The 15,520-nt window shown below is 45.0% G+C and overlaps 1 protein-coding gene across 5 annotated transcripts in view; it reads right to left on the reverse strand.

The window, feature by feature from the left end:
* Positions 1 to 4,549: 4,549 nt before the first annotated feature.
* MGLL (monoglyceride lipase) overlaps positions 4,550 to 15,520 on the reverse strand; it is a 186,762-nt gene continuing 175,791 nt past the window's right edge. For all 5 annotated transcript variants that reach the window (XM_020981180.2, XM_020981186.2, XM_020981187.2 and 2 more), the window contains 2 exons: positions 11,901 to 12,116; positions 4,550 to 9,489 (listed from right to left, as the gene is read on the reverse strand). In XM_020981180.2, coding sequence (XP_020836839.1) covers positions 9,364 to 9,489; positions 11,901 to 12,116 — 342 coding nt within the window. In that variant the 3' untranslated portion in view covers positions 4,550 to 9,363. The remainder of the gene's footprint in view (positions 9,490 to 11,900; positions 12,117 to 15,520) is intronic.

The following is a 15,520-nucleotide window of genomic DNA, read 5'->3' on the forward strand; positions in this document are numbered from 1 at the left end:
CAACATCTCACATGAGGTGCTGCTTTGGTGCCTCCACCTGGGGGGCTTCTCTCTGGGTGGCTGAGTCCCTGGCTTGGGACTCTATTTCCTGAGGGCCAGGCCGACCTCACTTCTAGATACTGTTGTTGTTCGTCAGTCATGTCTGATTCTTTGTGACCCTATTTGGGGTTTTCTTGGTAAAGACACTGGAACGGTTTCGCCGTTTCCTTCTCCAACTCATTTTACAGATGGGGAAACTGAGGCAAACAGGGTAAGTGACCTACCCAGGGTCACACAGGTAGTAAGTGTCTGAGGGTAGATTTGAATGCAAGTCTTCCTGACGCCTGGCACAGTACCCTATCCCTTCCTCCACCTAGCTGCCCTTCACTCCAAATGCTTGGACTTTTCCACCTCCTCAACGCCTTACTCCTTGAATGGGTACACTCTCCACGCACAATCCTTACTCTCCAACTTCCCCTATTTGAATGTAAGCTCTCTGAGAGTCGAGACCATCTTGTTTACTTTTATTTGTATTTCCAGCACTTAGCATAGAATCTGGCACACAGTAAGCACTTAATAAATGCTCTATCTGCCTACTTACTACCTACCTACATACTCTATCTCTCTATCATCTATCTATCCAGTCTACCCATGGCCAACACCCCTGGGCCGCTCTCTTTGGCCACCTACATACGCTCATAACATCCCCTTGATGGACAGAGTGGAAAGAGCTCTGGATTTTGAGTCAGAGATTATAGGTTCAAATCCAGCTCTTCTTTTTCTCTTATGTGAACTTGGATAAATCCTTGGCCCAGAGCTAGAGCTGTCAGGTACCCTTGAGAGACTTAATTTCTTCGGGTCCTGGTTTTCCTCATTGACAAAATAAAGGGGTCAGACTAGGGGATTTCCAAGGTTCCTTCCAACTCTAAATCTATGATTCCATGGTTCTGCTTGTCCTCAGCATCTCAGAACTGGGATGTTCTGATATTGTAGACAGTTCAATAAGAGAAAGTATCCTAGAAAAAATACTGGGGAGGGAGAGGGGATGAAAAAACCTTGTCAAAATAGTGCATAGTCTTTCAAACTCATTTGGGGAATAAAGGCTGGCTATCAAGAGACATACATATTTTTCTTTAAAATTTATTTTTAAAAAATTAACATTTATTTTCTCCTCCTACTCCCTCTGCCTTCCCCCCCCCCCAGAAAAAAGGGAAGAAAAAGCCCTTGACAACCCTATGCATTGTCAAGTAAAACAGATCTCGTATTGGTCCTGTCAAAGAATGTGTGTTTCGTTCTGCCTGGTTAGCTCGTTTCCTCTGTCGGGGGATGGGCAGCATTCTTCACCATTAGTCATCTGCAATTAAACATACATTTTACGTAGCTATTTTTGCTCCAAATATTTTAATGATCAGGATTTTTCCAGGAGTTAGTGGGGAAGTACTCGGAGAAAAATGATGAAGCATTTTTTCTTTCTGATTTTTCCCCTTGGGCCTCCACATATCCACTTAGGTCTGAGAAGCAATTAAACTTAAATGACAAAGTCTGGAATTCTGGCACCTCCCAGGCTAGTTGTCTCCTGATGTCTAGGGGCATAACTGTCCTTAGGAGCACAGAACCACAGAATTTCCTACCTAGAAGGGGCCTCAGAAGTCATCTCATCCATTAAGCCTGGAGTCAAAAGATCTGGGTCCTAGTCCCAACCCTGATGCTTACTGTCTGTGACCCTCCCTTGGCTTATCTTTTCCTACCTATAAATAAAAAAAAGGAGGTTGGGCTAGATAGCCTTTGAAATCCCTTCCAGCCTTAGCTCTATGATCCTGTGATCTTATGAACCAATTCAGTGTACAGCTGGGGAAACTGAGGCCCTAAGAAAAGTGATTTGTGGAAGAACTGTGGAATTAGAATAGTTGCTTTGTTATCTCTCTGGAAAAACTGGAACATTACTTGAAGAGGAAAAACCACTCTCTATTTCCTTCTCAGAACTAGAAGAGGGTGAAATTATGCAGTGGAGAAAATGATATAAATACATGGTCCCTCTTTGGTGGGTCACCTTCCTAAACCATATGAAAAAGTGACAATTATCCTTAATTTTTCCCTTCCTTCTGCTCTTCCTTATGGACTCTGTCCTTTTGAATGGTTATCTCCCTCTGGCCCTCCTCCTTTTCTGTGAAACATTGGCAGCAGTAAGGACAGTCATTATGGGGGATTTTAGCCTGACTTTTCTGGTGTGTGTGTGTGTGTCTTTGGCTCAGTGGGAGGCTGAGTATACACTTTCTTTCCCCCAGAGTATCCATAATGCATTAATGGTGCATAATATTTCTTGACTGAATACATGATTGTTTTCAGTTAAAAGTAAAATCCTCACTGGATGTTAGGAGCATGGGCTTTAGAGCTGTAAGACACCTTAGAGAGCATCTGCTCCAACCCCTTGCTTTTCCAAATGAGGAAACTGAGCCCCAGAGGAGTGAAATGAATTGCCTAAAATCATACAAAGTGTTCCTTAGTGTAATGTTCTTCCTTATCTCAGGCTTAAGGCACTTCACCAGCCCCTGATTCTTGTCATGTTTTCCTGGGCAGCCCCAGAAACCAAAGCATCAGGAGTCCTGGTTCTGCCCTAGCTCTGCCTTTAATTTGCTGTGTGACCTTGGGCAAGTCAATCTTGATGCTCTATGACTCAGTTTGCCCATTTATGAAATGGGGAAAACCTCTTAGGTTTTGTCTAGCTCTTGAAGTAACCATATTTCTTTGTCTATTTTGTTGTTTCCGTTCAATTGTGTTTGACTCTTTGTGACCCCATTTGGGGTTTTCTTGGCAAAGATACTGGAGTGGTTTGCTTTTTCCCCTCTCCAGCTCATTTTACAAATGAGGAAACTGAGGCAACCAGATTTAAGTGACTGGCCCAGAGTCACACAGCTTATAAGTGTCTGAGGGTAGATTTGAGCTCATGAAGACAAGTCTTCCTGATTCCAAGCCCAGTACTCTATCCACTGAGTCTGTGTATCTATACCTAATTTTATATGTCTCTTGCCGCATTATCAACACAAAATGGTATATGGATTGGTTGTTTTCAAATGATGAGAGAGTCTACAAGTGGTCTTCTCTTTTGCCATTTGCCTGGAGTTTAACATTGGTCCAGTCACCCTTTCTGGGCTTCCTTTTCTCAAAGATAAAATAGCCCATTTCCTCTCTGAGCCTTGGTTTCCTCATCTGTAAAATGAAGGAGTTGGACAAGGTGACCCCCTAGCTCCCTTTCCAGCTCTAACACGCTCTAATGTTGTGACTGATGGTTACTCAGGCAAGACCTATGAAGGCCAGCCGCCTGGAGAGGAGCCAGGTCTGTCAGGCTTGATGGCTTTTATCTGGTGGTCATTTAGAGTAATCACAGAATTTTGGAGTTGGAACACATCAGGTTGGTCCAGTCCATGGAGGACCTTGAATGTCAAATAAAGGAGTCTGGTCTTTATTTGACCCTTGGACAGGGATCTTCTGTAGTCAGCTACAAAATGTGATCTAGCCAGCCACATGCCATGAGGAAGAAACATCTGAGTTCAATTTTGTTTTAAACCAGTTTCCTGACTAAGCTGTCTTTCCCATTCCCTTCCCCCTTCTCCTCTTATTCTCCTGGTTCAGTGGAGACAGAAAGGGTCCCCAGATTGAAAACAGGACCTCAGAGGTGTAAGATAGAGCTATTGGCTTCTGAGGTTTGGATTCTCTGCACAGGGAAGCTGTAAAGTGCTTACATAAACGTGAGCTAATGGCCTTAGGCAGGAAGGGGAAACAAACACATATAAATCTGTTGGTTTTGGGAGAAACCAAACAGTCAGCTCATTTGTCTTTTCCATTAAAAACAGGGAACGTGCATGACCACCGAGGCAATAAATTAACAAATTAAAAAATCCTTTTGAAGTTTCACGTGATGGTGGGTTATGGGAGAAAGAGTTAAAAAAAGAGAAAGAATGAAAAGGGAAGGAGGAGAAGGAAGAAAGCAGGAAAGGAAAAGGGGAAAGTTGAATTCAGCAAACATCGTGGAGATCATGGGAGCATAAATTCCAGGACTGGGAGGGAACTTGGCCACCATCTAGTCCAACTATTTCATCACAAAGATGAAGAAGCTGAGGCTCAGAGAGGAAATGAGTTGACCAAGGTCCTACAAGCAACAAGTTAACAGAGCTCTGATTTGAGCCCATGTTCCCTGACACCAAATCTAGCATCCTTTGCACTTTCCTGCACTGGCTTTGTCTGACCACCCCAGCTCTACTTGGAGCTCACAATTGTTTTGGTTGTCCTTGATGGGGAGGGGGTTGGCAGTGGTGATTGGCAGACTGGGACATCTCTCATACTGAGTTGAGTTGTACCCATTCCCCAAACAGCTCTCACTGAATGGCCCAGACAGAGGCTTGAGGATTCAGCAAGTGAAGGAACTGTGGTGGGGGTGGGGCACCAGCTGAAACTCTTGTCTCCAGCTTGGCAAAGAAGACTGTAATTTTCCAGTCTTGGGGAGAAATGTTCAAGAGCTGCTCGCACCAGCATCTGAGTGCCACTGAAGAAAGACACACACACACACATCCAACACCATTCAGAAAACATATGTTTTTATTATTGATTAGGAGTAATCATACACTGTTCCTGTAATAGTTCTAAACTTGTACACATTTGCCCCACTAAAAATCTATATGAGTATATGTCATTGAACTGCAATGGAACATGGCAAGAGAAATGGGCTAGGAATTACTTGGGGGTCTTGGTAGGTTTATGTTAGCAATAGGTTAAAGTGCAGGGCTGGAGGCAGGGTAGGAAAAATAGCGTTGAACAGAAGATGCTTCTGGCCTTTTGTTACATAGGGCCTTTGGATGCTAGAGTGATGGGGGCAGGAAGGAGAAAGGAAGCAGGCACAGAGTACTATTGCTCAATTGCTATTGGGCTGTGTTCTTCTTTTAAAGGAAAACCCAGTTCTATCAAATATTGTGCAGTGCCACTGATGGGTGGAAGTCCACATGGTTTGGAATCAAGACCTGAGCGTGCCACCTACCACCTCCCCATCACCACTGGGGACAAGGGGCTTGGTGAGAGGGTGAGATTCCCAGGGGACATGGGACCTTCACCAGCAACAACTGGTTTCCATTCCTATATAAAAGCTTTTCATGCACATCTAGTCCAATCTAATCCATTCCTACCCAGTGCAATCCAGTCAAGTGTTTATTAAGCTCCTACCATGCTTAAGGTGCTGGGCATCACATGCTCACAGTTTAAAAACCCTTAAACTAAAGGGACTGGATGGTGGGGCACGAGTACTCAACCAACAAGCATTCATTCAGTGCCAGCCACTGTGCTAGGTGCTGAGGATACAAATATGAGAGAGAGACATTCGCTGCCCTCAAGGAGCTTACATTCTAATAGGCGCATACAATTTCTTCACAGATAGGTCTGTACTCTGGTTTGTCAGTCCCTAATTGGTGGTATCCTCAAGACTCAGTTATACTAGACAAAGCTCGCTCTCTCTCTCTCTCTCTCTCTCTCTCTCTCTCTCTCTCTCTCTCCTCCCCTCCTCCTCCTCCTCCTCCTCCTCCTCTTCCTCTTTTGGCTTCTGTTTCCACCTCACCTTCCAGGGTGCCAGGCATAGCTGGCTGCCTCAGTTTCCTTAGATTTGTGTCATTTGCTCATTACAGGCTTGGGAAACTCTGCTTGTTTCTGTCCCATAACAAGACTGATCTCAGTCCGAGGGGACTGTCCCTCCACCGGCAATTAGGTGAAATAGCCCTAGCACCTGGGTCAGTTTCTTCAGAAGTCAGTTTCCCTCTTCACACCTTGCTTCAGAAACTCAGTAGTAGCTGAGGTGTCTGTGCCTCAAAGTGCCCAGTGGAAGACTAGGTCCTGCCTCCCAGTATTCACTGGGCCCTGGCTTAGGAGGGCTGGATGGTGGGTGAGTGGGTGCTTTTTCAAGGAACTCCTGGGGGAAGAGAGAGGGTGATAAGTGTGATCAACTCTCCCATCCTAAAGACTAGCTAGCATTCACTGCTTAGAAGACTAAAGGCCCTACTCGAGATTTTTGCTTTTTTTGTCAGCTAAAAAATGGTGCCCTTTTGATAGATTCTTTGGGCCTGCTAAGCATATGTAGGTTAATCTTTTGCCCAGAACTCAATCTCTGCATTATTTTTGCCTCCCCAGGCAACTGACTCTAAAGGGAGGGAATTACATCATCTAGACATCTGAAACCAAATGGACAATGGTGTCTATTGCCAATGAACCCACAGGTGCCTGTCTGTCTCCTGCCTTTGGTAATGCCCTGGCTAAAGTGGGTATGAAGTTACTATGTGCTCATGATCTCACCAGGGATCATTTGTTATTTTCTGAATCTCACTGGAACTGAGCTCAAGAGTAAGACCCTCCTGCCAGCCTATAGGGGTGGCCTTTGAGCTAGGTGACCAAGGTAGATGTGTCTTGTGGGAGTTGGGGAAGAGGTTTCCATCTCTGTGAGGTGGCTTATCTCATCGACTCTTCCCTGAGCCCAGGCTCCCATGGCCAAAGTGAGTTCCTGGAGATGGTAGGTATGGGTGAGGCTGTACCAGAAGTAGTTTTTACTGCCAGTTACCATAACCTAGCCATACAAACTGGTGCCCCACAAAAGTGGCAATGAGTCGAGCTGGAATGGGAGCAAGAAGCACCTGTTTAGCTCCTGGGAGATGTGGCAATAAACGCCTTTCTCAAGACTTTTCCTCACCTTCACCTGAAGCTGAGTTTGAAGCCTGGAAAGGGAGGGAAGAAGGCATTTGGCCAAAATCTCACTTCTCAGTAGGGTGGTAGAAAGATGTAATTTTTCCCTCTCTGTTGTGAAACTGGTGTTGCATTTCAGTGGGTGAAGTTGGCGTCTATGTACAGTTTTGGAAACAGAAATGAGTCCTTCAGACTGATGGGTGGGAAGGACCTTCATGGTGGGGGTTTGCTCCTTGAATTGTCCCTTTCAGAGGTTCACAACAGCTGTGGAATTTATATCTGATGAACCATGTGGAGTTAAAAAGAAAAAGTTCATTTTGGAAAAAATAGTACTACAGTGTCTTAGCCACACGACCCCCTATTTATTGCTGGCGTTCACTGAGGGGAAGAAAAGAGAGGAGAGGAGAGGAGAAGGGAGGCAGATGGAAACAACACCTGAGAAGAAGCAGGCCACTGGACTGGAATCAGGGCTGGAGGCATCCTCCTTCCAGCTCCACTTACTCTGCTGTTAGGGGCCTGAGAGAGAGATGACAGGTTTCCCTCATTGAATTAAGGAAGTGACTCCCCCTGAAATCTGCTTGTCAATTATGCAAAACTCCAATCTGCTTCTGGCTTTCCCATCTTTGTATTCTTAGGGCTGTTCAATTCTCCTGACTGTGCTGCTGGGCGAACTTGGGAAATGAGGCAAAGGATTCCCCCATCTCTTCTCCAAGGTCCATTCCCAATGAGCCAGACAAGACTGGGGAGAATGTGCTGGCAATTTTGGAGCACCCAGATCCCTCCACCAGAGGTAGCTGTGTCCTCAGTACTGGTGACTTCTCCAGGAAATGTTCGATGGCCCTCACTTCATTCTGAAGGCACCAAATGGAATTTAGGGAGCAGTTACCCAAGCAGCAAGACTGCTGAGTCACTTTGTCTTCTACACTCCCACATCATTCAGGGACTAGATCTGGCAAAGCCAATCAGTGCCCTGCACACCATGGACTTGATGGGAAACCCTGGCATAAGAAGTGCCCTCCATGCAGAATTGATGAAGGAAGGAAGACTGTCTCCAGGGTTTGCTCATCACGCACACCAACATCACCTTGCAAGCTCCTGTTTTCTCTCATTTTATCTCCTGAGCATCTTCTGGGCAGTTCAGACATGCTTTGGCTTCCTTGACAGCAGACCACCCAAGCAGCACACTGTTGGTACCACTAGTTGTCTGTGCAAACTATCTCATTTCTAATGCTCATATTTCACAGGTCATTCTGGTTCTTACTCTGAGAGACAGTTGGGCCTTAGCTGGCAGATGTCTGTGGGCATAGCTGCTCTCTTCTAGAGAGTCATTCTGGGGGATATGAGTTGGGGGAGGGACCCTGTTCTTCTTCAGAGTGATGACCATCTTCCAAAGAGCAATGGAACACTTCTGGGCCCCCACCAGCAGAGTCCATTCTTGTCTTTCCCCCCAAGGCTGAAGAGCAAAGCTGGGGGCAAAGACAGATGCCTAGGGCCATGTTAAGAGATATAAGTGATCCTAATGGCACTCTTTGAAGAAGACAGAGACGTGAAGAGCTATGCTGGACAACTGTCTTAGGTCTTGATGGTTTCACCCATATCCACCATGGCCTTTTTTTTTTTAGCAAGGTTCTCTCAAACCCTCCTTGGTCTCTGATAATTAGTCTTCTCCCAATCACCAAAATACGATATGTCTTATAATATGCATCATATATTAAACATTTTATATTAAATACGGCTTTTTCTTTCATAGTGTCAGTGGTTAAACAAGTCTAGGCAGACTCTTTGAAGGTATATAGCAGATCTGTCTGTTAACTCCAAGGTTTCTGTCCTTTGAAAGGGGAAGGGTCTATTTGGGGAAAATAGAGAATTGTCTCCCGTTGTGTTGGTTTGTGTGCTGTTATTTTTCATGCTCCTTTTGAGTATTTCATCTCATTTTCCCCTGAAAACCTGATTATATTGAGAAGGAGCTTAATGCGCCCCCATGTTCAGTTTTTCTGTGGGATGGCAGCCTCCCCCTGGAGGCTCTACAATCCCAGCCAGCTAAACTAGCCATGAATTAGATCATGGAATGACTTACACTGATCCCATGACTAGACAGGCTACTACCTGGCTCCTCTGGCTTTAGGACTCACTTTCTGTCGATAAGAACAACAAATGGGAGGTGGGAAGTGGGGGAACAGAACAGAAGTCCTTTTGATATAGATCACGTTAGGATGAGAAACTCAACAAACTGTCAGTTATAAAGCCACTGCAAATACTATTGTAGTATAGGTAGAGACAGACCCCTCCACCCCCACCCCGCCCCGCATGTAATACAAGGCTTCCAAGAGAAACCAGATCGGGGCTGGGAGAATTGGTGCAGAGGAACTCCTTCCTATAATCATTGGCATATAGACCCTATCTTGAGATTTGCCTGTAGCTCTTTCCCCACCTGGTACCCTTTTTCCATAAAGGGTTTCTCCCTCCCCACCCCACTCCACTTAAGGGAAATTTTCAAATAGCTGACAGGGGGGTCATCCCATGATAGGAATGTCTACATATTTTTTTTAAAGCAAATTATGCTAGGAATCCCTCCAATTTGAGATTTTGGTAAGACGAAGCCAAGAAACCAGCTTCCACCCCTTTCTCTGCCTATATCCCACAGACCATGACATGGTAACCAGGCTGATATGCTTAGGGATTGGAAGTGGCTCCTCCTGAAGCTATCCTTTGAGAGAACCACATCTTTATTTCGTGGAAGACAGAGCTCGTCACTTCGGGAAGTTCCTTGTGGAGCACGTGGTAGGCACCTTCATAGATCTGCGGCCAAGAAAAAAAACAGATGGTCAGATTCACCAAGGATAGAGCAGAGAGAAGACACAGGCATGGGTGCCTGAAATGCACGGGAAAGTTTACAACATGGACCTACGCCTCAGGATCACTAAGCCCACTGCAGACCACGTAGGCTCCTTTCTGTTGAATCTGATTTCAGATCTTCAATCTGTCTACAAAAAGTGGGGCCGGAAAGACCAACGGATATCCAGTAAAGACTTACTGATGGTGATCAGTACCAAAAGGGCAACTATTAGAGGGTGGCAGCATGGCACAGGGCAAATGACCATGATCTGGGCATCACAACACTTGGACTCTCACCCCAGCTTGGAAGCTTAAGAACTGAGTGACCTAGGATGAATCATGAGGCCATCTTATCTCTCTGAGACTCTGCTTCATCATCTATAAAATGGCTATTATATAGAAATATTATATATGTACACATACACATAATATGCATATACACACATGTGTACATGTATGTATATGTTTCTAAACATAGGTACATATTCTATATAATATTTTATGTCCACCTATACAGACACACATGTACACATGCACATACACACAACATACTTACACTCATGTGCAATGCAATACACATAGCCCCTATATGCCCTGGGCATATAAACACAGCAGTATGTGTATATGTACACATATGCATTGTGTGCACATACACACACATGTACCCTTGTGTGTATGTATATATATGTATTTGTATATATATAAAAACATATATGTATATTTGTTTCTGTGTATACACAAGCACACACCATACATATAGTACTATCTCCTCCACAGGGTTGCTGTGAGGAAAGGTGCTTTATATATTTTATAGGGCTGTAAAGACATAGGCTATCAATCCGTAGTCATTCTTACAGATTGTTGGCTGTCGATGGGGCTGTCACTGCCACGTGCAGAGTCCAGCAAGGCTTTTTGTTTTTTGCTTTTTGGTGAGGCAGTCAGGGTTAAGTGACTTGCCCAAGGTTACACAGCTAGTAAGTGTCAAGTGTCAGAGGCTGGATTTGAACTCAGGTCCTCCTGACTCTAGGGCTGGAGCTCTATCCACTGCACCACCTCTCTGATCCCCCCCATCAAGGTTTTAATTTCTGATCCACAGCCCCCTTCTGTCTGAATCCTTGGCTCAAAAAGATGGAGAACCCCTCCCCTCCCAGTCTCCACCTAGGACGGCTATGACTACCCCCCACCAGCTATGGCTCTTCTGCTCAGCCTCCCTGGATCTCTGGAGTCTGCTCAGTTTTACCTTCTCAGGGTAGTACAAGCTCTTTTCAGTTTCTGTAGGCCTGTCTCATAGTATCTTAATATCATTTGTAGCTTGAGAAGAGTATAACATTATGGGTGTCAGGAGTGCACAACTATCCAGTGGGGAGAGAGAGAAAGAGGAGACCAGCACCATCAAAGGGACTGGACCTCTGGTATCCTTGCGGGGACGTCAGCACCAGCCTCTTTGTAGATGCTGTGTGCCCGAGGTATTTTCCCTTTCGGTCACTGAGGGAAGAGTATTGGCCATACTTCTTACTCACACAGAATGATCTGAAAGCCAATTTGGAGATTATAGAATGTAGTCATGGCTTCCTCCAGCCTTCTCACCTCAAGCTTAGAGTCCTTTGCTCAGTCAGCACCAATCCAGGTCCTTTCACACACTGCACTCTCCTAAACCAGGCCTGCTCTCTTACCCCAAACACAGGATGTTTCAAAAGTCTCAGTGTATTTTTAAACTGTTAAAGATGAAAACCACACTAGTGGGGCTGGGAGAGAAAAGAGGTGTAGAGATGAAAGAGAAATAGAGTGAGAGAGAGACAGAGAGAGAGAGAGAGAAGAGAAGGACAGAGAGAAGAGAGAGAGAGAGAGAGAGAGAGAGAGAGAGAGAGAGAGAGAGAGAGAAGAGGAAGAGAAAGAGAAAGAAAAGAGTTGGAAAAAGTAAGGCTCTTGGAATACCTTGCATGTCAACAACTCCAACAGAGGCTTCAGTAACACACACACACACACACACCACACACACACACACACACACACACACACACGGCTGGGCCATGCCTATCAGAATGGACTGGAGCCAATGATACCCATATTTGAGACTGTCCTTGCTACAGCTCAGAGGTAACTGGGCTGTGCATCCCCAGGCCTGATACCCGAGGTCATATGCAGTAGTAGAGAGAAGCCTGTGCTGAGAGTCACAGGACCAAGGGCCAAGTCTTGGCATCTATGAAGAGTCACTTGACCCCTCTGAACCTCAGTTTCCTTCTCTACCAATGACTGAGGGTGCACTCGGTGACCTCTAAGATCTGTTCCTGCTTTTCTGTATGACTTGGTGATCCCCCATCATGTCACGGCTGGTCCTAGAGCCAGCCCAGCACAGACACCCAGATGAGGTTTACCTTCAAGGTCTTATCCTGACTTTTGGCAGCTTCCATGAGGACATAGGCCCCTTTGCTGTCACACAGCTTGTCAGCGGACCCCTGCAGCAGCAGAATCGGCAGCGTCAGCCTGGGGAGGGCCCTCTCCACCCTGGATACGGCATTCAGCAACTGGATACCAAAGCAAACCTTCAATCCTGTATGGCAGATCAGGGGATCTGAGTTGTACGAATCAACCTGCAAGAGGAAAGCGTTCAGGGTGAGGGGATTTCCTGGGCTGCCTGCAGCTGGACCAAGTTTCATGTCTATGGTCTTCGTCAATGCCTGCTTTCCAGGCAACTTGAATTTAGTGGGAAACTAACAGCTCAGACTAAACTTTTTATTTTCTTGACCTTGAGAAAATATTTGTAAAGTGCTTAGCACATAGTGGGTACTTAATAAAATGCTCATCTCCATCCTTCCTCCTGGCGCCTCAATCAAAAAAATTTCTAATCTTCACCCAACATTTATTCTTTCTTCCTTTCTCTTCATGTCTTTCTTCTCTTCTCTTTCTTTCTCATTTTATTTTCTCCCTCTTATTCCTTTCTTTCACCTCTCTCTTGCTTCCTTCTCCCCTCCTTCTCTCCCCCTTTCTTTCATTCACTCTATATTTTTCTCTTTCTGTCTTTCTCTCTCTCTCTCTCTCTCTGTCTCTGTCTCTCTCCTCTCTCTCTGTCTCTCTCTTTCTTCTTTCTCTCTCTTTTAATCTCCAGACCTTTTCTTTCTTCTCCCTACTACAACCTTTCAGGGCTCTCCAGGTTGCTGCCTGAGACTATGAAATATCAACCATATTGACACCTCTGTACCCCCTCCCCAAAGGAGAGTTATAGAGTGGGCTGCTACATGTCATCAAACAACCATCTGTCCAGGCATCATGACAAGGTGACGTGGAGAGAATTCTGGGTTGGAAATAAGAAGACCTGGGTTCTTGTTCCAGTTTGGGTCCTAACTTGCTGTGGAACCCTGGGCAAGTCATTTTTCCTGTTTGGCCCTCACTTCTATCGCCTGGAGCATGTGAGGATTAGCCTAGATGATCTCTCCAAGGTCCTTGTTAATTCTAATGTTCTATGGCATTATGAGTCTAAGCTCATATTCTAAGATGCTTCTAATGAGCAAGTTATAGAAAGCAGGAGCTGAGCACAGTCAGCAAAAAGAACCACAGACTCCCTACAGGGTTTTTTAGAGGAGAGTGAAGGGTCCCACATACTACCTTAATTTAGGTGTGGCAGAAAGCATCTCATCAGACTATTGACACTGAAACTTCTCCCTTAGCTACCAGGCACGTGCAAGCTGAAGCTGGAGCTAGGCTGGCCAGGCTGCCCCCCATGGGGCATCTAGTAGGTACAGTGGACCTGAGTTCAAATCCAACCTCAGACACTTACTAGCTGTGACCCTGGGCAAGTTGCTTTTTTTAGCCTCAGTTTCCTCATCTGTAAAATGAGGATAATAATAGCACCTACCTCCTAGAGTTGTTGCAAGGAAGAAGTGAGATAGCATATCTAAAGTGCTTAGCAAAAATCTTAAATGCTAGCTAGTATTACGTGAGAATGTACTCCTTCTTCAGCTCTAACTTTTATACCCTCTGGATTCCTTCAAGGCTCAGCACAGGAATAATAGCTTTTCCTGATTCCCATTGGCAGCTAGTGTTCTCTGTGTCTGTTTCTCTGTCTCTCTTTGTCCCCCTTCAAATTATCATACACACACACATATTACACAAATGCATATATAGATATATGATTCATCTTGTATCCCTCCAGTAGAATGGAAGCTCCCTGAGGGTAGGGACTTTTTGTTGTGGTTGTATCTTTGCACCTAGCACAGCGCTTTGCTTATAGTCACTTAACAAATGCTCATCAGAATAGACTGGACATGTTTACTGGACTTCAACTTAAGTCTATTAAGCACCTGTGATTAGTAAGGCTCCCATGTTATGTGCTAAGGGAACAGAAATGAATAAGAAACAATCCCCATCCTCCCAAAAACACACAGTTTGACACCGAAGAGGAGTGATGTACCCTTTACAAAAGCCCTTCTTGTGCTCTATGGAGATGATCCTTAGTTTCTGAAGGCTTTGCCATTGGGGTGCGTGTTCTGACACATCCTAGAAAACTCCAAAGGCTTCCAGCATAACAAGTCTGTAGATGGACTCTTCGTGTGTGTTTATGTGTGTGTGCATATGTATGTGTTCATGGGTGTATATGTGTGTGCTCGCACACATATGTTTTGATGTACAAAGACCAGCCTAGCTGAGTGAGCCCCTGCCCCAAATGGCAATTTTTTTGGTCACAGAAACTCAGAAAACTGCCAACAAAGGTCTCTCTCCTCTCCAGTCCTTTTTCCACTCAATTATCAAATTGATCTTCCTAAAGAACAGTCGTGCCCATGTCACCCTGCTGTTTCTGTCCTCATTCAATAAACTCCAATGGCTCCCCTATTACTTCCCAGATCAAACAGAAAACCTTCTGTTTGGCTTCTGAAGCCCTTCATAAACCACCCTCTTCCTTCCTTTCTATTCTTCACACACTTTACTCTCTTCCATGTACCCTGAATTCCAGTGACATTGACCTTGCTGTTCCTTCCACAAAACACTCTGTCTACCAACTCCAAACATTTTCACTGTCTATCTCCCATGCCTGGAATGTTTTCCACCCTCTTCTCTGCTCCCCTACTTCCCTAGCCTCCTTCAGGCCTCAGCTAAAGTCCCACTGCCTGTCCTAGGCCTCTTTAATCTTAGTGCCTTCTCTCTAAAATGACCCCCTCTATCTATCCTGCATACAACTTGTTTGTACATAGGGGTTCATACGTTGTCTCCCCCATTAGACTGTGAGCCCCTCCAGAGTAGGGACTACTTGATTTTTGCCTTTCTTTGTTATCCCCAGCACTTAGCAGAGTACTGGCACACAGTAGGTGCTTAGTCAATGATCGTTGACGTAACTTGACAAATGTGTGGAGGTACATTCTGCATCAAAGAAGGAAGCAGCTAATTGGCTAGAATCTTGACTCATTTGGGTAGGTATTGAAGTAATACATATGCACAAAATGTATAATCCATGGTAGTAGGTTTCAGGAACCACAGGAGAGGTACAAAGAATATTATAAGTGTGCAAGGGAGGCAGAATTCATTCCTAGTGATGGTGGAGGCCGGAAAGGATAGGAAAAGCTTCATGGAAGGTTGTGGTGATACAGGTGAGTCACTGGAACCTTGGTTAATGGAGATGGGTGTAGTTGGGAGGTACTCCAGGTGGAACTCCAGATAAACTCACAAAAGTACCAAGGATGGAAAATACATGATGTGTTCAGGGAACAGAGAGTCCTGTTTGGCTGATACCAAGAGGTCTCATTCCTACAAAGCTCTGGGGTTTACAAAGATTCTTTCACAACAGCAGAAGGTAGATAATACATGGAATTATCCTCATTTTAAAGATGAGAAAATTGAAATTACAAAAAAGTGACATGATTTGTTCAGGGTCACACAGGTAATAAGTGTCAGAGTTAGAATTTGAACCCAGGTCTCTTGCCTTGAAAGCCCCAGACTCACTTCATTATATCGTGTTAGTTAGAACCAGAGGGTTTGTATATTAAATAAGGCAGGAGATAAGGCT

This window comes from Phascolarctos cinereus, unplaced genomic scaffold, assembly GCF_003287225.1.
Source record: "Phascolarctos cinereus isolate Bilbo 61053 unplaced genomic scaffold, phaCin_HiC Scaffold_4;HRSCAF=312, whole genome shotgun sequence".
In the NCBI taxonomy this organism is placed as follows: Eukaryota; Metazoa; Chordata; class Mammalia; order Diprotodontia; family Phascolarctidae; genus Phascolarctos; species Phascolarctos cinereus.